Source organism: Nycticebus coucang, chromosome 3, assembly GCF_027406575.1.
Source record: "Nycticebus coucang isolate mNycCou1 chromosome 3, mNycCou1.pri, whole genome shotgun sequence".
Classification (NCBI taxonomy): Eukaryota; Metazoa; Chordata; class Mammalia; order Primates; family Lorisidae; genus Nycticebus; species Nycticebus coucang.
Window position 1 is genome coordinate 154,014,203 of NC_069782.1, and position 19,463 is coordinate 154,033,665.

Sequence of the window (19,463 nt, forward strand, 5' to 3'; positions counted from 1 at the left end):
CCTTAGGAGGCACTCAACCAAAATTCATATTTACCCAAATTTTCTAATATCCTGAGGGCAAAAGTGAGTTTAAGAGTGCTAAGACAATGATGTTTTCAGCAAATGATTCTGCACATGCAAGAGAACAGAACTGGACTCCTGCCTCACATCATATACAAAAATTAACTGAAAATGAACTAAAGGCCTAAATGTAAAAACTAAAACTTGAGGACTTATTGGAGAACAAAATAAGCATTCAGTGATCCAGTCAGAAGATGTATTTTGTAGTTATTGTGAAGCCCCAGCCTTAGAATTTTGTTTACTTTTTATTTTTGGTTCTAGGTTGGTGATGAACACCTTAGGAAGCAGCACCGGGTGCTGGCAGACCTCCATTACAGCAAAGCTGTAACGCTTTTTCAGCTTCTGAAAGATGCTCCCTGTGAACTACTTAGAGTGCAGTTAGAGAGAGTAGCATTTGCAGAATTTCAGATGACCAGTAAGTCTGACTTTTTCATTTCTCAGATGTGTGTGCATTGGCTTAGTGTTGGATTGTCTTAGAGTGAGGCAGACGTGTGGATCGCTCTTTGATGTAAGTAATATGGTTTTCTTTTTAATTTGCCCATGATTAATTACTTTGGGTAGAGACTAGGAGAAGTCTCTACACTTTGTGAAGTGCTTTCGAAAACTTAGAGAACTGTCTTAGATTATGTTCGGTGACTAGCAGTATTGAAGTACAGCTCATGATCCTTTATTTGAAAAAAAAATGTGGACAAGTCAATTTAGACAAAGATTTAAATCAGCATGACAAATTGGGAATAGAGAAGCAACAGTAAAGGGGTACTAGTCCTTATCGAATCCCTTTAAACACAGAAGTGATGCTCAGCAGCTTTGAGTTACGGTTCTAAGATGGACACTACTATGGAGTCTGCCCGAGGTCAAGATAACGTGGGAGGTGGAGATGGGAAAGTGAGGGTGCTTTGTGATGTTGTTGTCCATGGCAGGGAGTAAACAGATACTCCAACCTCTAATGTTTTTTCCTAAGTTCTCTCCCCCTCACTCACTCCTCCCCTTTCCTGTAGAAGGGTCTTTTGAGAAATAACTCTTGTCTGGTAATGAAACAAGAAACAATTCATTTGGTTACTTTTCATTTTTTTTCTTCCGTGAAATTAAAATAAATACACGATTTATATATGACTTAGTTTGTATGGGTATGAGTAACCCTGGAGGGTCGTACAAGACACTGGCAGCACTCCTGCCTTGGGGGAGAGGGGGGACCTGGAAGGCTAGGAGAGGGACTTTGTATACCCAGTTGAACCTTATAAATTTGGGGAATGCATTACCTGTCTGAAACAGTTTCTAAAAATACTTGATAAATTATTTTTGTTCATTTTTCCCAGGGTATATTGCATGGCTAGTTGTGTGGGGTAGTTACTAGGATTAGCAGCAGCCCTTTCTGGGGGTGTGTTTGGGGTGATTTCGACTTTTACTGGCATCTTTGAATTTTCTGCCATGTTTGAATTTCTTAGAATGAGCAGGCATCATGTTTATGGAGAGATACTGGGAACAGATTTGCTAAAATCATAAACGTGGTTAATTTCCTTATTTAAATATTTTAGTGCTATGAATACCTTAGAAAAATGATAAAGGCTGCTGCAGTGGCTTACGCCTGTAATCCCAGCACTTGGGAGGCCCGGTTGGGTGGATTGCCTGAGCCAGAGCAAGACCTCCTCTCTAAAAATAGCTGGGCGTTGTCGTGGGTGCCTGCAGTCCCAGCTACTTGGGAGGCTAAGGCAAGAGAATCGCGTAAGCCCAGGAGTTGCAGGTTGCTGTGGGCTATGAAGCCACAGCACTCTACTGTGGGGTGATAAAGTGAGACTCTGTCTCAAAAAAAATAATAATGTAAATATTTAAAGAGGGGGTTTATAAGCCAAGTTAATAAATGCTTTAGTTTGTAACACCTTTTATGCTCTTATTTTGCCCAGTATTTTTTTCTCTAGTACATATGCCACAAATCTTTATTATCATTATTAATCTGGTCACTGTCCCAATAGCATTTTTGTATATAATCAATAGTTTGTCTTCCAAATGCCAAATCTACACTGAAATTACATTTATTGATTTTAAAGATAATAGGTTGTTTAGAAAGGATAATGCCTTAGAGGAAGAAGGGAACAGTTACTTCCTCCTCACCTGTAGAGTTGGGGACGTCCCCCAACCACCCTCAGTTTTGGCAGTTCACTGGAAGGACTCGTAGAACTCACTGAAAGGCAGGGTGCGGTGGCTCTCATCTGTAATCCTAGTACTCTGGGAGGCTGAGGTGGGTGGATCGCCGAAGCTCAAAACCAGTCTGAGCAAAAATGAGAGCCCATCTCTATTAGAAAAACTAGCCCCGCATTGCAGCCGGTGCCTGTAGTTCCAGCTACTTGGGAGGCTGAGGCAAGGGGATCAATTGAGCTCAGAGTTTGAAGTTACTGTGAGCTAGGATGCCACAGCACTCTACCCAGGGCACAGAGTGAGACTGTCTCTGGGGGAGAAAAAAAAAAAAAAAAAAAACAACTTGCCGAAAGCTGTTCTACTTATGGTGAAGAAAAGTGAAATTATATGCATTAAAATCAGCCAAGGGGAGAGGTGCGTGAGGCAGAATCCAGAAGAGTTCCAAGCAGGAAGCTCCTGTTGTCCTCTCCAGTAGAGTTGTAGGTGGCACTAGCTCCCCCTAGCAGTACTCCTGGAATGGAACCTTCCAGGGAAGCATACTGAAGCCTCAGAGTCCAGAGTTTTTATTGGGATTCCTCGTGCAGACATAGTTTACTGCTGCTTGGCTGATCTCACTCTCTAGCCCTTGTGGAGATGGAGCTGTCACCATGGGGCCTAATCACAGTGTTACACTATCTAGTGTGGCCAAAGGTCTTCCAGGTAAACAAAGACACTCTTATTGGGCTGGACATTTCAAGGGCTTAGACATCACCTTCTGGGAGCCAGGGACAAAGGCCACACTCTGCACAAGATTGATCCTTTGCTATACTACCACATGCACAATCAAACGTCAGCCCCAGGAGAGCGGGAGGAAAAGTGCTTGCTGAGTCTGACAGCTATAGGAAAGTGTTATATGGGCTGACTGTCTTTGAACAGACAGGTTATACAAATGATACTGAGTGCTTAAGTGCCTTGATCAGCACCACTCAGGTGGTAAACAGTGGGTTGGCCCTCAACCACCAGCCTCCTCTCCACTGTTCCTTTAACCTAATGCGTCAGGTACTGGCTCTTGTTCTAAAAAGGTGTTCTCAGCCTGAAAAAACCAATGATAAGACATGGAAACAATAATTATTTATTGATTTGGTCAGACTTAATATTTTTTTCAAGGGAAAATTATTAACCAGAAAGCTGGGTTTAGATTTGTTGAGATTCTCAGGAGCTTCCTTTCTAGTGCTTAAAAATTAGAATTATCATGACTATGTTAATATTAGAAGTGTTTCTAGATTTATATTTAAAGGACATTCCTTTAAAGCAATCATTTACTTTGTGTTAATACTTTAGGTCAGAATAGCAATGTTGGAAAATTGAAAACGCTGTCTGGGGCTCTTGAGATAATGGTGAGAACTGAGCATGCATTCCAGCTCATCCGGAAGGACCTTGTGGAGGAACTTGACCAGGTCAGTGGAGAAAATCCAGTGTCTTTGCTTTTCGTGTGAATGTAGGTGGTGGGCATATGGTGTGTGTTTATGTATTTTGTATGTGTATATAAACACACATGTACATGTATACTATGCATAAAACACATTAACAGTGATTTCTTATGTTTGCTTGGTAGAATTAAACTTGCTTTTATGTCTGAAAAGTTTTTTATGAGTATAAGCCTTAATGAGGCCCATACACCTTGGTTAGCAAGGTACTGGTTAGGTAAGCAAGTTATAAACTCTCTTTAAGTTTTTTGTTTGTTTGTTTTTCCCTAAGAAAAAGGCCTATCTCCTCTTTTATCATTTCCAATAAACTCCTGGGAGCAGTTGAATGGCGAGAGGACTTCAACAGGCTACTAGAGAAGGAATTTGTAGTTTCCTGGGCATTTCAATATTCATACCACCTGCTACTGCTGAAAGTTTCCTCGTGTCCCCATGGTGTACCCACTATGGCTTTCCTAGCCCTGGTCAGGCAAATTCTTTCGGTACCCATTTCTATGTTGAGTCTGATGATGAGAAGTCGGGATATTTTCATTCAGAATATTTTCCTCTACCCAAGTGCCTATGAAGTCTTAGACATTTTTATTACGTATTCTAGTCTATCAAAGTGATCTCAGGTGTGCTTTTTGTTTGTTTTGTTTTGGGTTAAAAAGTTTGCTGGATTAATGAAACCGCACTTTCATCACTTGAGTATGAAACAATTGTTTGGTAGCTTAAGTGAAATAACTTTTTGTTGTTTGTAGCCCAAGAGTGGTGAGACAGCTCCAGCTGCTGATTCTTCTCCTAGTCTTAATCAAGAAGAAGTTGTAAAGCTGCTTAGTATATTTGAATCTCGGTGGTTGTTTCTTCTCCTTCAGTCCATCAAACTGCTGTCTTCAACTAAGAAGAAAACAAGGTAAATTCAATGGCTATTTGTGGGAATTTCTTTCTCAGCACCTTACCTACAAAAATAATACAAATAATCTCTGTTAACATTATAAATAAAAAATACCTTGTATTCTTTCTTACCTCATGTGGATAGGATAAGATTTTAAGTGGTGTTTCTTCTTGACATGTTAAACTAGATGAGAATCGTCTCCATGTGGCCTACTACATACTGAAACTACAAAAAAAATGAAAGTCTTTCCTAAGGATAGACTTTCCTAAGGATATCCTTCTTATCTAAGGATAGATGCCCTTTTGTTTGCAGTATTTTCCCCCAGAGAGAGGATTGACCTTGGAATGAAGACTAAATATTTCTAGTAACACTTCTGAGCATTATCTCTAATGGGAAGTCTGGGGTATGGTTTTGATACTCAGGACCAAGGGCACTATAAAGCAGGTGACAGGGTCAAAGTCTGTCCTAAACCCCAAGAGATTAGTAAGGAGAAAAGACAAGTGAGCACCCTGCAAAAAATGCTCTCACATACCTGTATGATCTTGTAGAATTACAGTGGTTTTCCAGAGTAATTATTTTGGCATTATTAATTTAATTTAGAAATCCACTAGTAAGTACTAGTTCAAGAAAGAAATGTAAATAGAATACTTTCTTTTTAAAAATATAATTACCATATTATAAAATTTGGAAAACAGAAAAGAAAAAACCATTTATCCTGATATATCCATTGTTATCAGTTATCCTGTGTGTATTTTAACCAATTTATAATCTTGGGTACAGATAATTTTTGTCTCTTTTTTGTGCTTTAATTTATGTACAGTAAAATTCACTCTTGTATACAGTTCTTCAGGTTTTGGCCAGTCACACAGATGTATATTTGCCACCACGATCATGACACAAAACAGTTTCAGAATTCCTTGGGCTGCTCTTTGGTAGTCAGCCTCTCCCTACCCATAGTTCCTTAGGCTCTCACAGAGAAAGCATTCGGTCTCTTACATTAATTGTAACGGCAGCGGTGGGGCTTTGGTAAAAGTCTTTATCCAGTTGAGGATAGAGACTGAATTGTTGTCAATGCTTTTATTACATCTGTTGAGATGACAGATGGTCTCCTTTAGTTTGTTAATAGAGAAGCATATATTGATTCTGCAATCAGTGTATCCCAGCTTTGCATTCCTAGGATAAACCCCACTTTTTGTGATGTATTATTCTTTTTATGTATTACTAGATTCCATGTGCTGCTATTTTTTTTTGAGGATATTTGTGTCTGTGGATGGGGGATATTGATCTTCAGTTCCCTTTTCTTGTGAAAAGTGACTTTGGTTTGGGTATGAGAACGGTCCTGGCCTCGTGAAGTCAGTGTGTTATGTCTCCTGTGCCGTCTTCTGTCTTCTGAAAGAGATTGTGCAGAATTAGAACAATTTTTTCCTTAAACATTTGTTAGAATTTACCAATAAAACCATCTTAACCTGGAGTTTGCTTTGTTGGAAGTTTTTTTTTCTTTTTGCCGGGGCTAAGTTTGAACCCGCCACCTCCGGCATATGGGACCCGCGCCCTACTCCTTGAGCCCCAGGCGCCGCCCTTGTTGGAAGTTTTTAAACAATGACTGCAGTTTTTTTTTTTTTTTAGAGACATGGTACTGTGTAGGTTCTTTTTCTTGAGTAATTGGGACCATTTTGTCTACATTGACGAATGGATAGATTCACGGTGTTTCCATATTATCCTTTTAATGGCTAAAGGGGTTGTGCTAAGCCCTCCTTTTTAGTCCTGATATTAGTAATTTGTATCTTGTCACTGTACAATTTTGTTTCTTTTTTTTTTTTTTTTCTTGTCTCTTTTTTAAAAAACCAGCTATTTGGGGGGATTGGTTGATTTAAACTCTTTCGCCCCCAATCCCCATTTTTCTGTTTTCAGTGTCACTGATTTCTATATTTATCTTTATTTCCTTCCTTCTGCTTTTTCTGGGCTTAATTTTCCCCTTTTCTGGTTTCTCAAGATGGAAGCTTAGATTACTAATTTGAGGCCTTTTTTCTTCTTTAATATAAGAATTTGCTAGGGCAGTGCCTGTGGCTCACTGGCCCCATATACTGAGGGTGGGGGGTTCAAACCCGACTCCAGCCAAACTGCAACAACAACAACAAAAATAGCCAGGCATTGTGGCGGGTGCCTGTAGTCCCAGCTGCTTGGGAGGATGAGACAAGAGAATCGCCTAAGCCCAGGAGCTGGAGGTTACTGTGAGCTGTGGTGCCGCGGCACTTTACCAAGGGTGATAAATGAGACTCTGTCTCTTGAAACAAACAAAAACATAATTTGCTTCTAAAAATCTAATCACTGCTTTTTTTGCATATAACACATCTTGATATATTTTATTTTTCATTCATTTGAAAATAATATTCTGTATCCCAAGACTTCCTCCTTCACCCATTTGTTATTTAGAAGTATGCTATTTAAAGTCTAAATCTTGGAACTTTTTAGATGTCTTCTGTTACTGGTTTCTAGTTTAATTCTGTTCCGTGCTGAGACCGTAACTTGGTATGTTCTCTTTTGCATCTGTATACATTTGCTTTAAGACCTAGAATATGGTTTATCTTGGCAGTTCCATGTGCGCTCAACGAATCTGAGTGTCCCGGGACTGGGGAGAGTGTTGTGTCAGTGTAGGTTGGGTCAAGTGTGTTCATAGCATCCTTCAGGGCTTCTGTGTTTTCAGGGAGTTTTGGTTTACTGCTGCCAGTAGTTTACTGAGAGAAGAGTGTGAAGTCTTCAGCCACAACTGTGGGTATAACTGTTTCTCTTTTCAGCACTGTCCTATTTCATGTATTTTTGAAGCTCTGTTGTTCTAGGATTCAGGATTGTTCTTAGAGTATTGTGTGGTCCTACTTAATCTTAAAATGGCTTCCCAAGCCCTCTCAGGCTCTAGCCAGGCCCTTACAGACCTTGTTCCTGAAGCTCACCTGAGTTCAGGCAGGCCTTTGCAGGCCCTTTTCCTGAAGTGCTTTGATGTTTGTGCCAAGCTGTCTCATGAAGCCCCCCGTAGAGTATGTTCTTTGTGGAGGCTCCTGTCTGCTCCTGTTATCCTGCATACGTGATCCTGAGCACGGGACATTTCGGCTGGGTGCTGTGGCTCCCACCTGTAACTCCAGCACTCTGGGAGGCTGAGGCAGATGGATTGCCTGAGGTCATGGTTTCGAGACCAGCCTGAGCAAGAATGAGACCCCATCTTTAAAAATAGCCAGGTGTTGTGGTGGGTGCCTATAGTCTCAGCTTACTTGGGGGGCTGAGACAAAAGAATCAAGAGTTTGAAGTTGCTGTGAGCTGTGATGCCATGGGCAACAAAGTGAGATTCTGTCTTAAAAAAAAAAAAAAGGATTTCATGTAATCATTTCGTTATTATATCAATCTAACTCTATTCCCATAATCCAAACTTCCCTAATGTTCACCCACACATCACTATGTAATATCTTTCTTGGATAGTAATGTAACTTTCTTTTTGCTAGTATCTTTTTCCATTCGCATGTCTTTTATATTAAAATTCAGTCTCTTACCGATGACATATACTTGAGTTTGATTTTTTTGTAATCCAGTCTTAAAAATGGTATTTGTAGACCATATTTAATGCGATCATTTTTCTGCCTTTTGGGTTAAACATTTTCTATGATTACATTTATTTCACTATTGATTTATTACTTGGGCCAGTTTTTAATTATTTTAGCATTTGACCTGAAGTTTGCATTATACATCTTTAATCAGAAGCCACCTTCAAATAATATTGTACTACTTCACTGGTATTATAAAGACCTTAGAACAGTGTATTCCTAATTCTCTCCTCCCCTCATTTGTATTATGACCATAGATGTACTTCTACATATGTTATAAACACATAATATACTAGTACTAGTTTTTGCTTTAGACAGTTACTTTTAAAGTTAAAAATAAAGATTTGACACAAACTGGCCATAATAAAGTGAACAAGGAGCTTCGTGCCCTTCATTTATTCCACCTCCGTGTTCTCTACCTGTTCATTTGGGGACCATTTTCTGCCTGGCATCATAATTCTATTGCCTGAAAACGTCCTTTAACATTTTTGTCGTGGTAAGTCTGCTAGCAGTCTTTGTGATCATTTCAGTCTTCATTCCTTTCTTGTGTTTTAGAAGATCTTTTTGCAAGGTACAGAATTCTGGGTTCACCGTCTTTTTCTCCCAGCACTTTAAAGATGTCAGTCCATTGTCTTCTGGCTTGAATGTTTTCTGATGGGAATTCTGCTGTGATTCTTACTTCTGTTCATCGGTTTGTAATGTATCTTTTTTTCCTCCAGGTTTTCTGTCCTGTCCCATCCCCTGCAGTTTGGGTATGGTGTGCCCAGGTGTGCTGTTTCACGGTGCTTTCTAGCCCCTACCCTTGGCGTTTTTATTTTTCCTGCTCCATCCTCTCTTGTGTTCCTTTTCTTTTTCTGTGGTTCCAATTATACCTACATTCAACTGATACTGTTTCGCAGCTCTTAGATGTTCTATTGTGGATTTTTATGCCTTTTCTTCTTTTTGTGGTTTAGTTTGGGTGATTTGTTCACTGATTCTTTTTTTTTTTTTTTTTGTAGAGACAGAGTTTCACTTTATGGCCCTCGGTAGAGTGTCGTGGCATCACACAGCTCACAGCAACCTCCAACTCCTGGGCTTAGGCGATTCTCCTGCCTCAGCCTCCCGAGTAGCTGGGACTACAGGCGCCCGCCACAACACCCGGCTATTTTTTTGTTGCAGTTTGGCCGGGGCTGGGTTTGAACCCGCCACCCTCGGCATATGGGGCCGGCACCCTGCTCACTGAGCCACACTTAGTTCTGTGTAATCTGTAGTTAACTTGCTGAAGGCATTGTTTGTCTCTCTTACAAGGTTCTTTGTTTCCAGCATTTCCACTGGGTTCTTTTTATAGTTTCTGTCTCTGCTGAAATTACCAATCTGACCTTGCATGGTGCCCACATTTTCCATTAGAGCCTTTAACATTGCTAATTATAGCCATTGTAGGGAAGACTTCCAGGGTCGGTGTCATATCCCAGTCACTCTTTTGAGTCTTTGTCTCTTGGCAGTGAATCGTTTTTTACTTTGCCTTTAATACATTTCTTAATTGTTTGTTGTAAACTGGGTATCTCATGTAGGACAGTAGAGACTGAAGGAAATAATTTTTTTTTTTTAACCTGGAAAGCTTTTGTATCTTTCCCCTGCTATGCCTTTAGTGTAGGGAGTTGATCTGAGTTCATTTCCCTAGCCTGGAGTTGAGCTGTAGCTGGGAATTTTTGTTGCCATAGTTACCTTCCATTCCCTTCCGCCTTCATGTTCTCCTAGCAAGTCCCTGTGGGTAGGATGGGGCAGATCTGCAGAGGTGATTCTCGAGGCTGCTCCAGCTTCAACTCTAGATGGGCCCTTTGTGTTGTACCTCAGAAAGGGTCTTCACCTCCGATGGCTCTGCCAGCCACATGCCACCATCACTTGTCCTTCAGTGCTTTTTTAGCCTGTTGGGGATGGGGGTGGATTGCCAGCATTCCTTGGTTGTTTTGAGTAAGCCTTAGTATCAGGTAGACACCATGTCTCAGGCTGTACTCTTCCCACTGCCCCTGCCCTCCCCCAAGGGTGGAGTGTTTTTTCAGCTCCCTTCTGGGCCCTCAAGTTGACAGAGTTCTTTGTCTGTAATCCTCCCACCCCTAAGGCTTTTGTTTTGGGTGGGGTTGTCTGCCCCTGCCACAGCAGCTACCCACACGGTGGTTACCCTTTCTATACCAGGGGGGTTACTTTTTCAGGACCCTTCACTGGTCTTATACTGGAGCACATGGTGAGGTCCTTGGAGAAGAGTCTGCAAGAAGGTGAGAACTCCTCCAGTACCCACGGCTGCCAGGGCCCCACACTATGGCCAGCCCTCACTTAGCCCCTACCACCTCATTCATTATTCTAGCTAAACCTTTAACTGGTGTCTGGCTGCATCTGCCCAGGTAAGGAAGTCCTCTTCTTTCTCCTCCTGTATCAGCCTGTCTCTCCTTGGATTTCAGACTAGTTGGTTGCCCCATGACCCCACATCTCTGATAGGTTAAAAAAAAGTCATGACCGGGTGGCGCCTATGGCTCAAAAGAGTAGGGTGCTGGTCCTATATGCCAGAGCCCCGGCCGAAACAACAACAAAAAAAGTCATGACCTTATAGTTTGTCCAGCTTTGTTGTGGTTTTGTTGTAAAAGTGATGACGTTTTTTCCAGCTCTCTACAACCTGACTAGAGACCCCCTTCAATAATTTCTTTTAAAGGCTGGGCATGGTGGCTCACACCTGTAACCTAGCACTGTGGGAGGCCGAGGCGGGAAATTGCTGGAGTTCACAGGTTCGACCAGTCTGAGCCAGAGCGAGACCTCGTCTCTAAAAATATCTGGGCATTGTGGCGGATGCCTGTAGTCCAAGGTACTTGGAAGGCTGAGACAAGAGAATCATGTGAACCCAAGAGTTTGAGGTTGCTGTGAGCTGTGACATAACAGTACTCTTATCAAAGTGACGAAGTGAGACTCTGTCAAAAAAAAAAAAAAAAATCCTTTTAAGTAATTCCCTTTAACCTAAGAAGAGCTTTTATTTGGGGAAAATCTCAGTATTAGGTATGCCACTATCTCCTTCCATGCACTTGTTAACCCTTGGTGTCTGTACCATATCCTGGTTCTGGTACGCAGCAAGGCATGCTGATGTATGTTCTGTGAGTTAGCAGATAACGTTGTTTTTCTGAAGAGCCAAAAAGTAAAGGAGGTAGTGTATGTGGTAACAGATGGAAAAAATGTCTGACTTTTCCTGCCTAACAGCAGTGGGTAGATTACTTGGTTTCCACAAGGTGCCAATGTATAAGATGTGTCAGGAATAGTAATTTATTGATTTTTCACAAGTTGATCATTTAAGTAACTGGTCACAGGTAATAATGTCAGTCTTGTAACAGTCATATGTATGACATAAGTAATTTTCATTTTAGTAGAAAATGTTCTATTTGGTTAATTCCATTTATTAATATTTTATTTAAAATATTTTAATCTAGAATTTTCATACATGATGCATAAAGTCTTATTTAGCTAATTTGTTTTTTTTTCAAGATTTATTAAAGAAAAGACATGTGAAGTGTGACTGTGCTAACATAATAAATACATTGACAAATTTCAAAATAGAAAGATACTGGCTCGGCGCCTATGGCGCAAGCGGCTAAGGTGCCAGCCACATACACCTGAGCTGGCGGATTCGAATCCAGCCCACCCCGCCGAACAACAATGATGTCTGCAACCAAAAAAAATAGCTGGGCATTGTGGCAGGCGCCTGTAGTCCCAGCTACTTGGGAGGCAGAGGCAGGAGAATCGCTTGAGCCCAGGAGTTGGAGGTTGCTGTGAGCTGTGATGCCACAGCACTCTACCCAGGGCGACACCTTGAGCTCTGTCTCAAAAAAAAAAAAAGATTAGTCATTAAGTCAACAACTGTTTCATGTTTTACTGCTATGCAAATGAAAACATCTGTAGTTTTATTGTTCATTGAATACAAGTAAATCAAAATGAGACCTTAAAGAAAATACAAACGGGCCTCTGTGTTTCTGGATTCCATGTCCACAAATTTGACCAACCACAATTGAAAATATTTATTAAAAATATTTTTAAGTATGCATTAAAAAGCAATACAGTATAACAGCTATTTACATAGTATTAGGAATCTATTACAAATAGTCTAGAGGTGATGTAACATGTACACGAGGCTGTGTATAGATCATACACAGACACCACTAGATTTCTATCAGGGACTTGAATATCCTCAAAGTTTTGTTTTCTGAGGGTTCCTGGGCCAATCACCCGTGGACATTGAGGCACAACTGTATTAAGTTTATTTTTTGTTTTGACTGCTAGTTTCCCCCTTTATCTCTTTGCCAGCAAAAAAAGAATAGAATAGAATTACAGTAAAATCTAAGAAAATTAAAGTGCATTTAATTTGCTTAAAAAATTAATTTTTTTTTTTTTTTTTTGAGATAGAGTCTCACTTTGTTGCCCTGGGTAGAGTGGTGTGGTGTCACAGCTCACAGCAACCTCAAACTCTTGGGCTCAAGCAGTTCTCTGCCTCAGCCTCCCAAGTAGCTGCACTGTAGGCCAGGTGCCTGCCACAGTGCCCAGCTATTTTTAGAAATAAGGTCTCACTTTGGCTCAGGCTGTTCTTGAACTCATGAGCTAGACAGTCCACCCGCATTGGCCTCCAGAGTGTTAGGATTACAGGTGTGAGCCACCGCGCCAGCCTTATAAAATTTGTTTTTCATTTTCAGATTATACAGATACTTCTTCATATATGACAACTACATTGTCATTGTCCTGCTAGAAATGCGAGTTTTGTTAGGTTGGATATTTATTTTCTTTTTGGATTAAGAATTTATTTATTCTTATACTGTATTTTAAAACTCATTGCTGTAGATTGGGGCCTCTTGACACTTTGGTAGCTTTGGGGTTTAAAATAAATGAAAAACTAAAAAGTACAAGTAATCCCTGGAGATTCGGGAGGCCCTCTATGCACTGGGGAGAATAAATCCTTTGGATGTATGGTTTAGTTCAAGCCAGATATGTGTGTTTGATATTTGGTTAAGATCAGTGAAAAGAGGCCAGGCACGGTGGCTCACACCTGTAATCCTAGCACTCTGGGAAGCCCAGGTGGCTGGACTGCCTGAGTTCACGGTTCCAGACCAGCCTGAGCCAGAGCAAGATCTCATCTCTAAAAATAGACGGGCGTTATGGCGGGTGGGCGCCTGTAGTCCCAGCTACTCAGGAGGCTGAGCTCCTGGGGATCGCTTGAGCCCAGGAGTCCGAGGTTGCTGTGACACCACGGCACTCTACCAAGAACTACAAAGTGAGACTCTGTCTCAAAAAAAAAAAAAAAAAAATTAGTGAAAAGGAAAATAAAAGAATATAAGTTACTACCTTTGGGTATAAGAAAACCCTATAAAAAATGGAACCCTTGAGCAAGGGTCATAGTTTAATGAAACTGTTGATGAGACTAGATTAAGGAAGGGCATCATTTATAAGATTGGAAAATAATTTATGATTTAGAAGTATGATCAGAACAAATTAAAGGATTTAAAAGACATCCTGGCAGCCATTAGTTACCTTTAGGCACCCAGCTAAAATGACAATGTGATATCATTGTCCATGGAAAATAATTTATATTTCAGATACTTTTTTGAATTATTAAATGCTACTGCCTTATGTACTGTCAAAGAGTAATTTAGATTTTCTGTAAGATCATTAAAAGTTTTGTGAATATTAACTCTCTCTAAAAACAAACACAGTGAAGCTTAGGCCCAGATTGCATTGAATGCATTTTGACCAGTCACTTTTACTGTGCTGTGGTGGCATTAGGGGAATAGAAGAAATATGCCTGATAAAGGAGATGGGGTGAGGGTAGGAGGGGAACAGGTCTCTGAGGACAGGGCAGTGGGTCCTGTGGAGGAGGAATGATTGGAGCCAGGAATAGGAAGGGGAATGGGTGATAGAGTTTGCACAGCATTCGAAATTAGAAAATGTGACATTTTGACCTTGATCCAAATCATTAGTTAACCTTTCTGGGCCTTAGCCTTTACATCTACAAAATAAAAATACTAACTAGTCTTGCCTCTCTGAGGGGACAGGGTTGTTACTAGGCTTAGATGTGGTCATGTGCACTGTAAAGCGCAATAGAATTGTCAGCTGTTAGGGGTCTTTGTTGCATATGGACTCATTAAGGGGAAACAAAAGGGTGTTAGAAATGAACTGCCATGTGCTGACTACCATGTAACTACTGGCCTTTTCCAGTAATAATATAAAGTATAATACATTGAACCATCATCAGGTGTCAATATTGTATTTTCAGAGCAAACTGTAAATTTTAAAAACAGTTTTGAGACAGAGTACTGTGTAGTACTCTTGAGCTGAGGGGCATTCTTTTTTTTTTTTTTTAATTTTTTATTGTTAAATTATAGCTGTGTACATTAGTGCAATCAAGGGGTACAATGTGCGGGTTTCATATACAATCTGAAATATTCTCATTAAACTGTTAACATAGCCTTCATGGCATTTTCTTAGTTACTGTATGTAGGCATTTGTATTCTGCATTTAGTAAGTTTCCCCTGTACCCATTCTAAGATGCACCTTAGATGTGGCCCCACCCATTACCCTCCCTCCACCAAAACCTCCCGCCTCCCTTCCCCTTCCTTGGCCCTTTCCCCATAGTCTTGTGCTGTAGTTGGGTTATAGCCTTCATGTGAAAGCTATAATTTAGCTTCATAGCAGAGCTGAGTACATTGGATACTTTTTCTTCCATTCCTGAGATACTTTGCTAAGAAGAATATGTTCCAGCTCCATCCATGTAAACATGAAAGAAGTAAAGTCTCCATCTTTCTTGAAGGCTGCATAATATTCCATGGTATACGTGTACCACAATTTGCTAGTCCATTCGTGGGTTGATGGACACTTGGGCTTCTTCCATGACTTAGCGATTATGAATTGGGCTGCAATGAACATTCTGGTATAGATATCTTTGTTATATTGTGACTTCTGGTCTTTGTGGTATAAACCTAGTAAAGGAATTATAGGATCGAATGGCAGGTCTATTTTTAGATCTCTAAGTATTCTCCAATCCTTCCAGAAGGAACATATTAGTGTGCATTCCCACCAGCAGTGTAGAAGTGTGCCCTTTTCTCCACATCCATGCCAACATCTCTGGTTTTGGGATTTTGTTATGTGGACTACTCTTACTGGGGTTAGGTGGTATCTCAAAGTAGTTTTGATTTGCATTTCTCTGATGATTAAGGATGATGAGCTTTTTTTCATGTGTTTGTAGATTGTGCGTCTGTCTTCTTTAGAGAAGTTTCTCTTCAAGTCCTTTTCCCACCCTGAGATGGGATCACGTGTTCTTTTCTTGCTAATACGTTTGAGTTCTCTGTGGATTCTGGTTATTAGACCTTTATCGGAGGTATAACCTGCAAATATTTTCTCCCATTCTGAGGGCTGTCTGCTTGCTTTACTTACTATGTTCTTGGCTGTGCAGAAGCTTTTTAGTTTGATCAGGTCCCAGTAGTGTATTTTTGACACTGCTTCAATTGCCTGGGGAGTCCTCCTCATAAAATATTCACCCAGGCCGATTCCTTCAAGAGTTTTCCCTGCACTTTCTTCAAGTATTTTAATAGTTTCATGTCTTAAGTTTAAATCTTTTATCCAGTGAGAGTCTATCTTAGTTAATGGTGAAAGGTGTGGGTCCAGTTTCAATCTTCTACAGGTTGCCAGCCGGTTTACCCAGCACCATTTGTTAAATAGGGAATCTTTTCCCCACTGAATGTTTTTAATTGGCTTGTCAAAGATCAAATAACAGTAAGTAGCTGGATTCATCTCTTGGTTCTCTATTCTTTTTTTGTGTGTGTGTGTGTTTTTTTTTTTTTGGCCGGGGCTGGGTTTGAACCTGCCACCTCCGGCATATGGGACTGGCGCCCTACTCCTTGAGCCACAGGCACCACCCTCTTGGTTCTCTATTCTGTTCCAGACATCTATTTCTCTGCTTTTGTGCCAGTACCAGGCTGTTTTGATCACTATCGATTTATAGTACTGTCTGAGGTCTGGTAGCGTGATTCCTCCTGCTTTGTTTTTATTTCTGAGTAATGTTTTGGCTATTCGAGGTTTTTTCTGATTCCATATAAAACAAAGTATTATTTTTTCAAGATCTTTAAAATATGACAATGAAGCTTTAATAGGAATTGCATTAAAATTGTATATTGCTTTGGGTAGTATGGACATTTTAACAATGTTGATTCTTCCCAGCCACGAGCCTGGTATGTTTTTCCATCTGTTACCATCTTCAGCTATTTCTTTTCTTAAGGTTTCATAGTTCTCTTTGTATAGATCTTTCACATCCTTTATTAGGTATACTCCCAAATATTTCATCTTCTTTGGCACTACTGTGAAAGGAATAGAGTCCTTGACTGTTTTTTCGGTTTGGTTATTGTTGGTATATATAAAGGCTACAGATTTATGGGTGTTGATTTTGTAGCCTGAGACATTGCTGTATTCCTTGATCACTTCTAAAAGTTTTATAGTGGAATCCCTAGTGTTTTCCAGATATACGATCATGTCATCTGCGAAGAGTGAAAGTTTGATCTCTTCTGACCGTATGTGGATACCCTTGATCGCCTTTTCTTCCCTAATTGCAATGGCCAAAACTTCCATTACAATGTTAAAGAGCAATGGAGACAATGGGCAACCTTGCCTGGTTCCTGATCTAAGTGGAAATGATTTCAACTTAACTCCATTCAGTATGATATTGGCAGTGGGTTTGCTATAGATGGCCTCTATTAGTTTAAGAAATGTCCCTTCTGGGCAGCACCTGTGGCTCAGTGAGCAGGGCACTGGCCCCATATACCGAGGGTGGTGGGTTCAAACCCAGCCCCGGCCAAACTGCAACAAGAAAATAGCCGGGTGTTGTGGCGGGCGCCTGTAGTCCCAGCTACTCTGGAGCCTGAGGCAGGAGAATCGCCTAAGCCCAGGAGTTGGAGGTTACTGTGAGCCGAGTGATGCCACGGCACTCTACCAAGGGTGATAAAGTGAAACTCTGTCTCTACAAAAAAAAAAAAAAAAAAAAAGAAATGTCCCTTCTATACCAATTTTCTTAAGTGTTCTGATCATGAAGGGATGCTGGATATTATCAAAAGCTTTTTCTGTATCAATTGAAAGAATCATATGGTCCTTATTTTTTAGTTTGTTTATGTATTGAATTACATTTATAGATTTACGTATATTGAACCAGCCTTGAGGCCCTGGGATAAATCCCACTTAGTCGTGTGTATATTTTTTTTGATGTGTTGTTGGATTCTGTTTGTTAGGATCTTATTGAGTATTTTAGCAGCAATATTCATTAGTCTATAATTTTGATAATTTTTGATATTGGTCTATAATTTTCTTGTTGGGTCTTTCCCTGGTTTGGGGATCAAGGTGATGTTTGCTTCGTAGAATGTGTTGGGTAATATTCCTTCTTTTTCTTTATTTTGGAAGAGGTTTAGTAGTATAGGTACTAGTTCTTCTTTAAAGGTTTGGTACAATTCTGATGTAAAGCCATCTGGTCCTGGGCTTTTCTTTTTAGGGAGATTTTGTACAGTTGATTCTATTTCAGAACTTGATATAGGCCTGTTCAACATTTCCACTTCGTTCTGGCTAAGTCTTGGTAGGTGGGTACTTCCAGGTATTGGTCGATTTCTTTCAGATTTTCGTTTTTCTGAGAGTAGAGTTTCTTGTAGTATTCATTAAGGATTTTTTGAATTTCTGAGCGTCTGTTGTTATTTCATCATTACCATTTCTGATTGATGAAATTAGAGATTTTACTCTTTTTTTTCCTGGTTAGGTTAGCCAAAAGTTTATCTATTTTAGTGATCTTTTCAAAATACCAACTTTTGGATTTATTGATCTGTTGTATAATTCTTTTGTTTTCAATTTCATTTAATTCTGCTCTGATTTTGGTTATTTCTTTTCTTCTGTTGGGTTTGGGGTTGGAGTATTCTTCCTGCTTGAGATATCCCATTAAGTTATTAACTTCCTCTCTTTCCATTTTCTTGAGGAAGGCTTGCAGTGCTATAAATTTCCCTCTTAGGACTGCCTTTTCAGTATCCCAGAGGTTCTGGTAATTCGTGTCTTGATTGTTGTTTAGTTCCAAAAATTTGGTGATTTCCTTCTTAATCTCGTCTATAACCCATCTATCCTTCAGCATAAGGTTAAGCTTCCATGTTCTTATATGGGTATGCAGATTCCTGTTGTTATTGAGTTCAACTTTTATTCCATGCTGGTCTGAGAAGATGCAAGGAATAATTTCTATTTTTTTAAATTTGCTGAGGTTAGATTTGTGGCCTAGGATGTGGTCGATTTTGGAGTATGTTGCGTGGGCTGATGAGAAGAATGTGTATTCAGTTTTGTTGGGATGAAATGTTCTGTAGATGTCTGTTAAGTCCAGATGTTGAATGGTTAAGTTTAAATCTAAAATTTCTTTGCTTAGCTTCTTTTTGGAGGATCTATCCAGCGCTGCTAAAGGGGTGTTAAAATCTCCAACTACTATGCAACTGGAGATCAAGTTGGTCATGTCTGTTAGAGTTTCTCTTATAAATTGAGGTGCGTTGTGGTCGTGTGCATAAATATTAATAATAGAGATCTCATCATATTGAGTATTACCTTTAAGAAATATGAAGTGTCGGGCGGCGCCTGTGGCTCAGTGAGCAGGGCGCCGGCCCCATATACCGAGGGTGGCGGGTTCAAACCCAGCCCCGGCCAAACTGCAACAAAAAAATAGCCAGGCGTTGTGGCGGGTGCCTATAGTCCCAGCTGCTCGGGAGGCTGAGGCAGGAGAATCGCCTAAGCCCAGGAGTTGGGGGTTGCTGTGAGCTGTGTGATGCCACGGCACTCTACCTAGGGTGATAAAGTGAAACTCTGTCTCTACAAAAAAAAAAAAAAAAAAGAAAGAAAGAAATATGAAGTGTCCATCCTTATCCTTAATTATTTTGGTTGTTTTAAAGCCTGTTGCGTCTGCAAACAGGATTGCAACGCCTACTTTTTTCTGCTTTCCATTTGCCTGGAATATAGATGACCATCCCTTCACCTTCAGTCTGTATTTGTCTTTTAATGTAAGATGCGATTCTTGTATGCAACAGATATCTGGCTTGAGTTTTTGTACCCAGTCAGCCAACCTGTGCCTCTTTAGAGGACAGTTTAAACCATTCACATTAATTGAGAATATGATAAGCCTTTGGAGAGTCCAGTGGACATTTTTAATCCTTTTGCGACTGTGGAAGTTGGAATTTGATCAAAATTTTCTGGGTGAGTTTACTTTTGTGGTGGAGGATTACGCTGGTCTTTATGGAGGATAGGTCTGAGAATATCTTGGAGAGCTGGTTTAGTTATCGCAAATTTCTT

At 40.2% G+C, this 19,463-nt stretch overlaps 1 protein-coding gene across 5 annotated transcripts in view; it reads left to right on the forward strand.

The window, feature by feature from the left end:
- EDRF1 (erythroid differentiation regulatory factor 1) overlaps positions 1 to 19,463 on the forward strand; it is a 73,540-nt gene that overhangs the window by 32,560 nt on the left and 21,517 nt on the right. For 3 of the 5 annotated variants that reach the window (XR_008378828.1, XM_053584206.1, XM_053584207.1), the window contains exons 22-24: positions 322 to 475; positions 3,514 to 3,629; positions 4,397 to 4,548. Coding sequence is in view for 2 of the 5 variants with exons in the window: in XM_053584206.1 (XP_053440181.1) it covers positions 322 to 475; positions 3,514 to 3,629; positions 4,397 to 4,548 (422 nt within the window). In the remaining 3 variants the exon portion in view is untranslated. Of the gene's footprint in view, positions 1 to 321; positions 476 to 501; positions 569 to 3,513; positions 3,630 to 4,396; positions 4,549 to 19,463 lie in introns of those variants that run through there. The other 2 variants (XR_008378829.1, XR_008378830.1) reach the window with 2 other exon arrangements.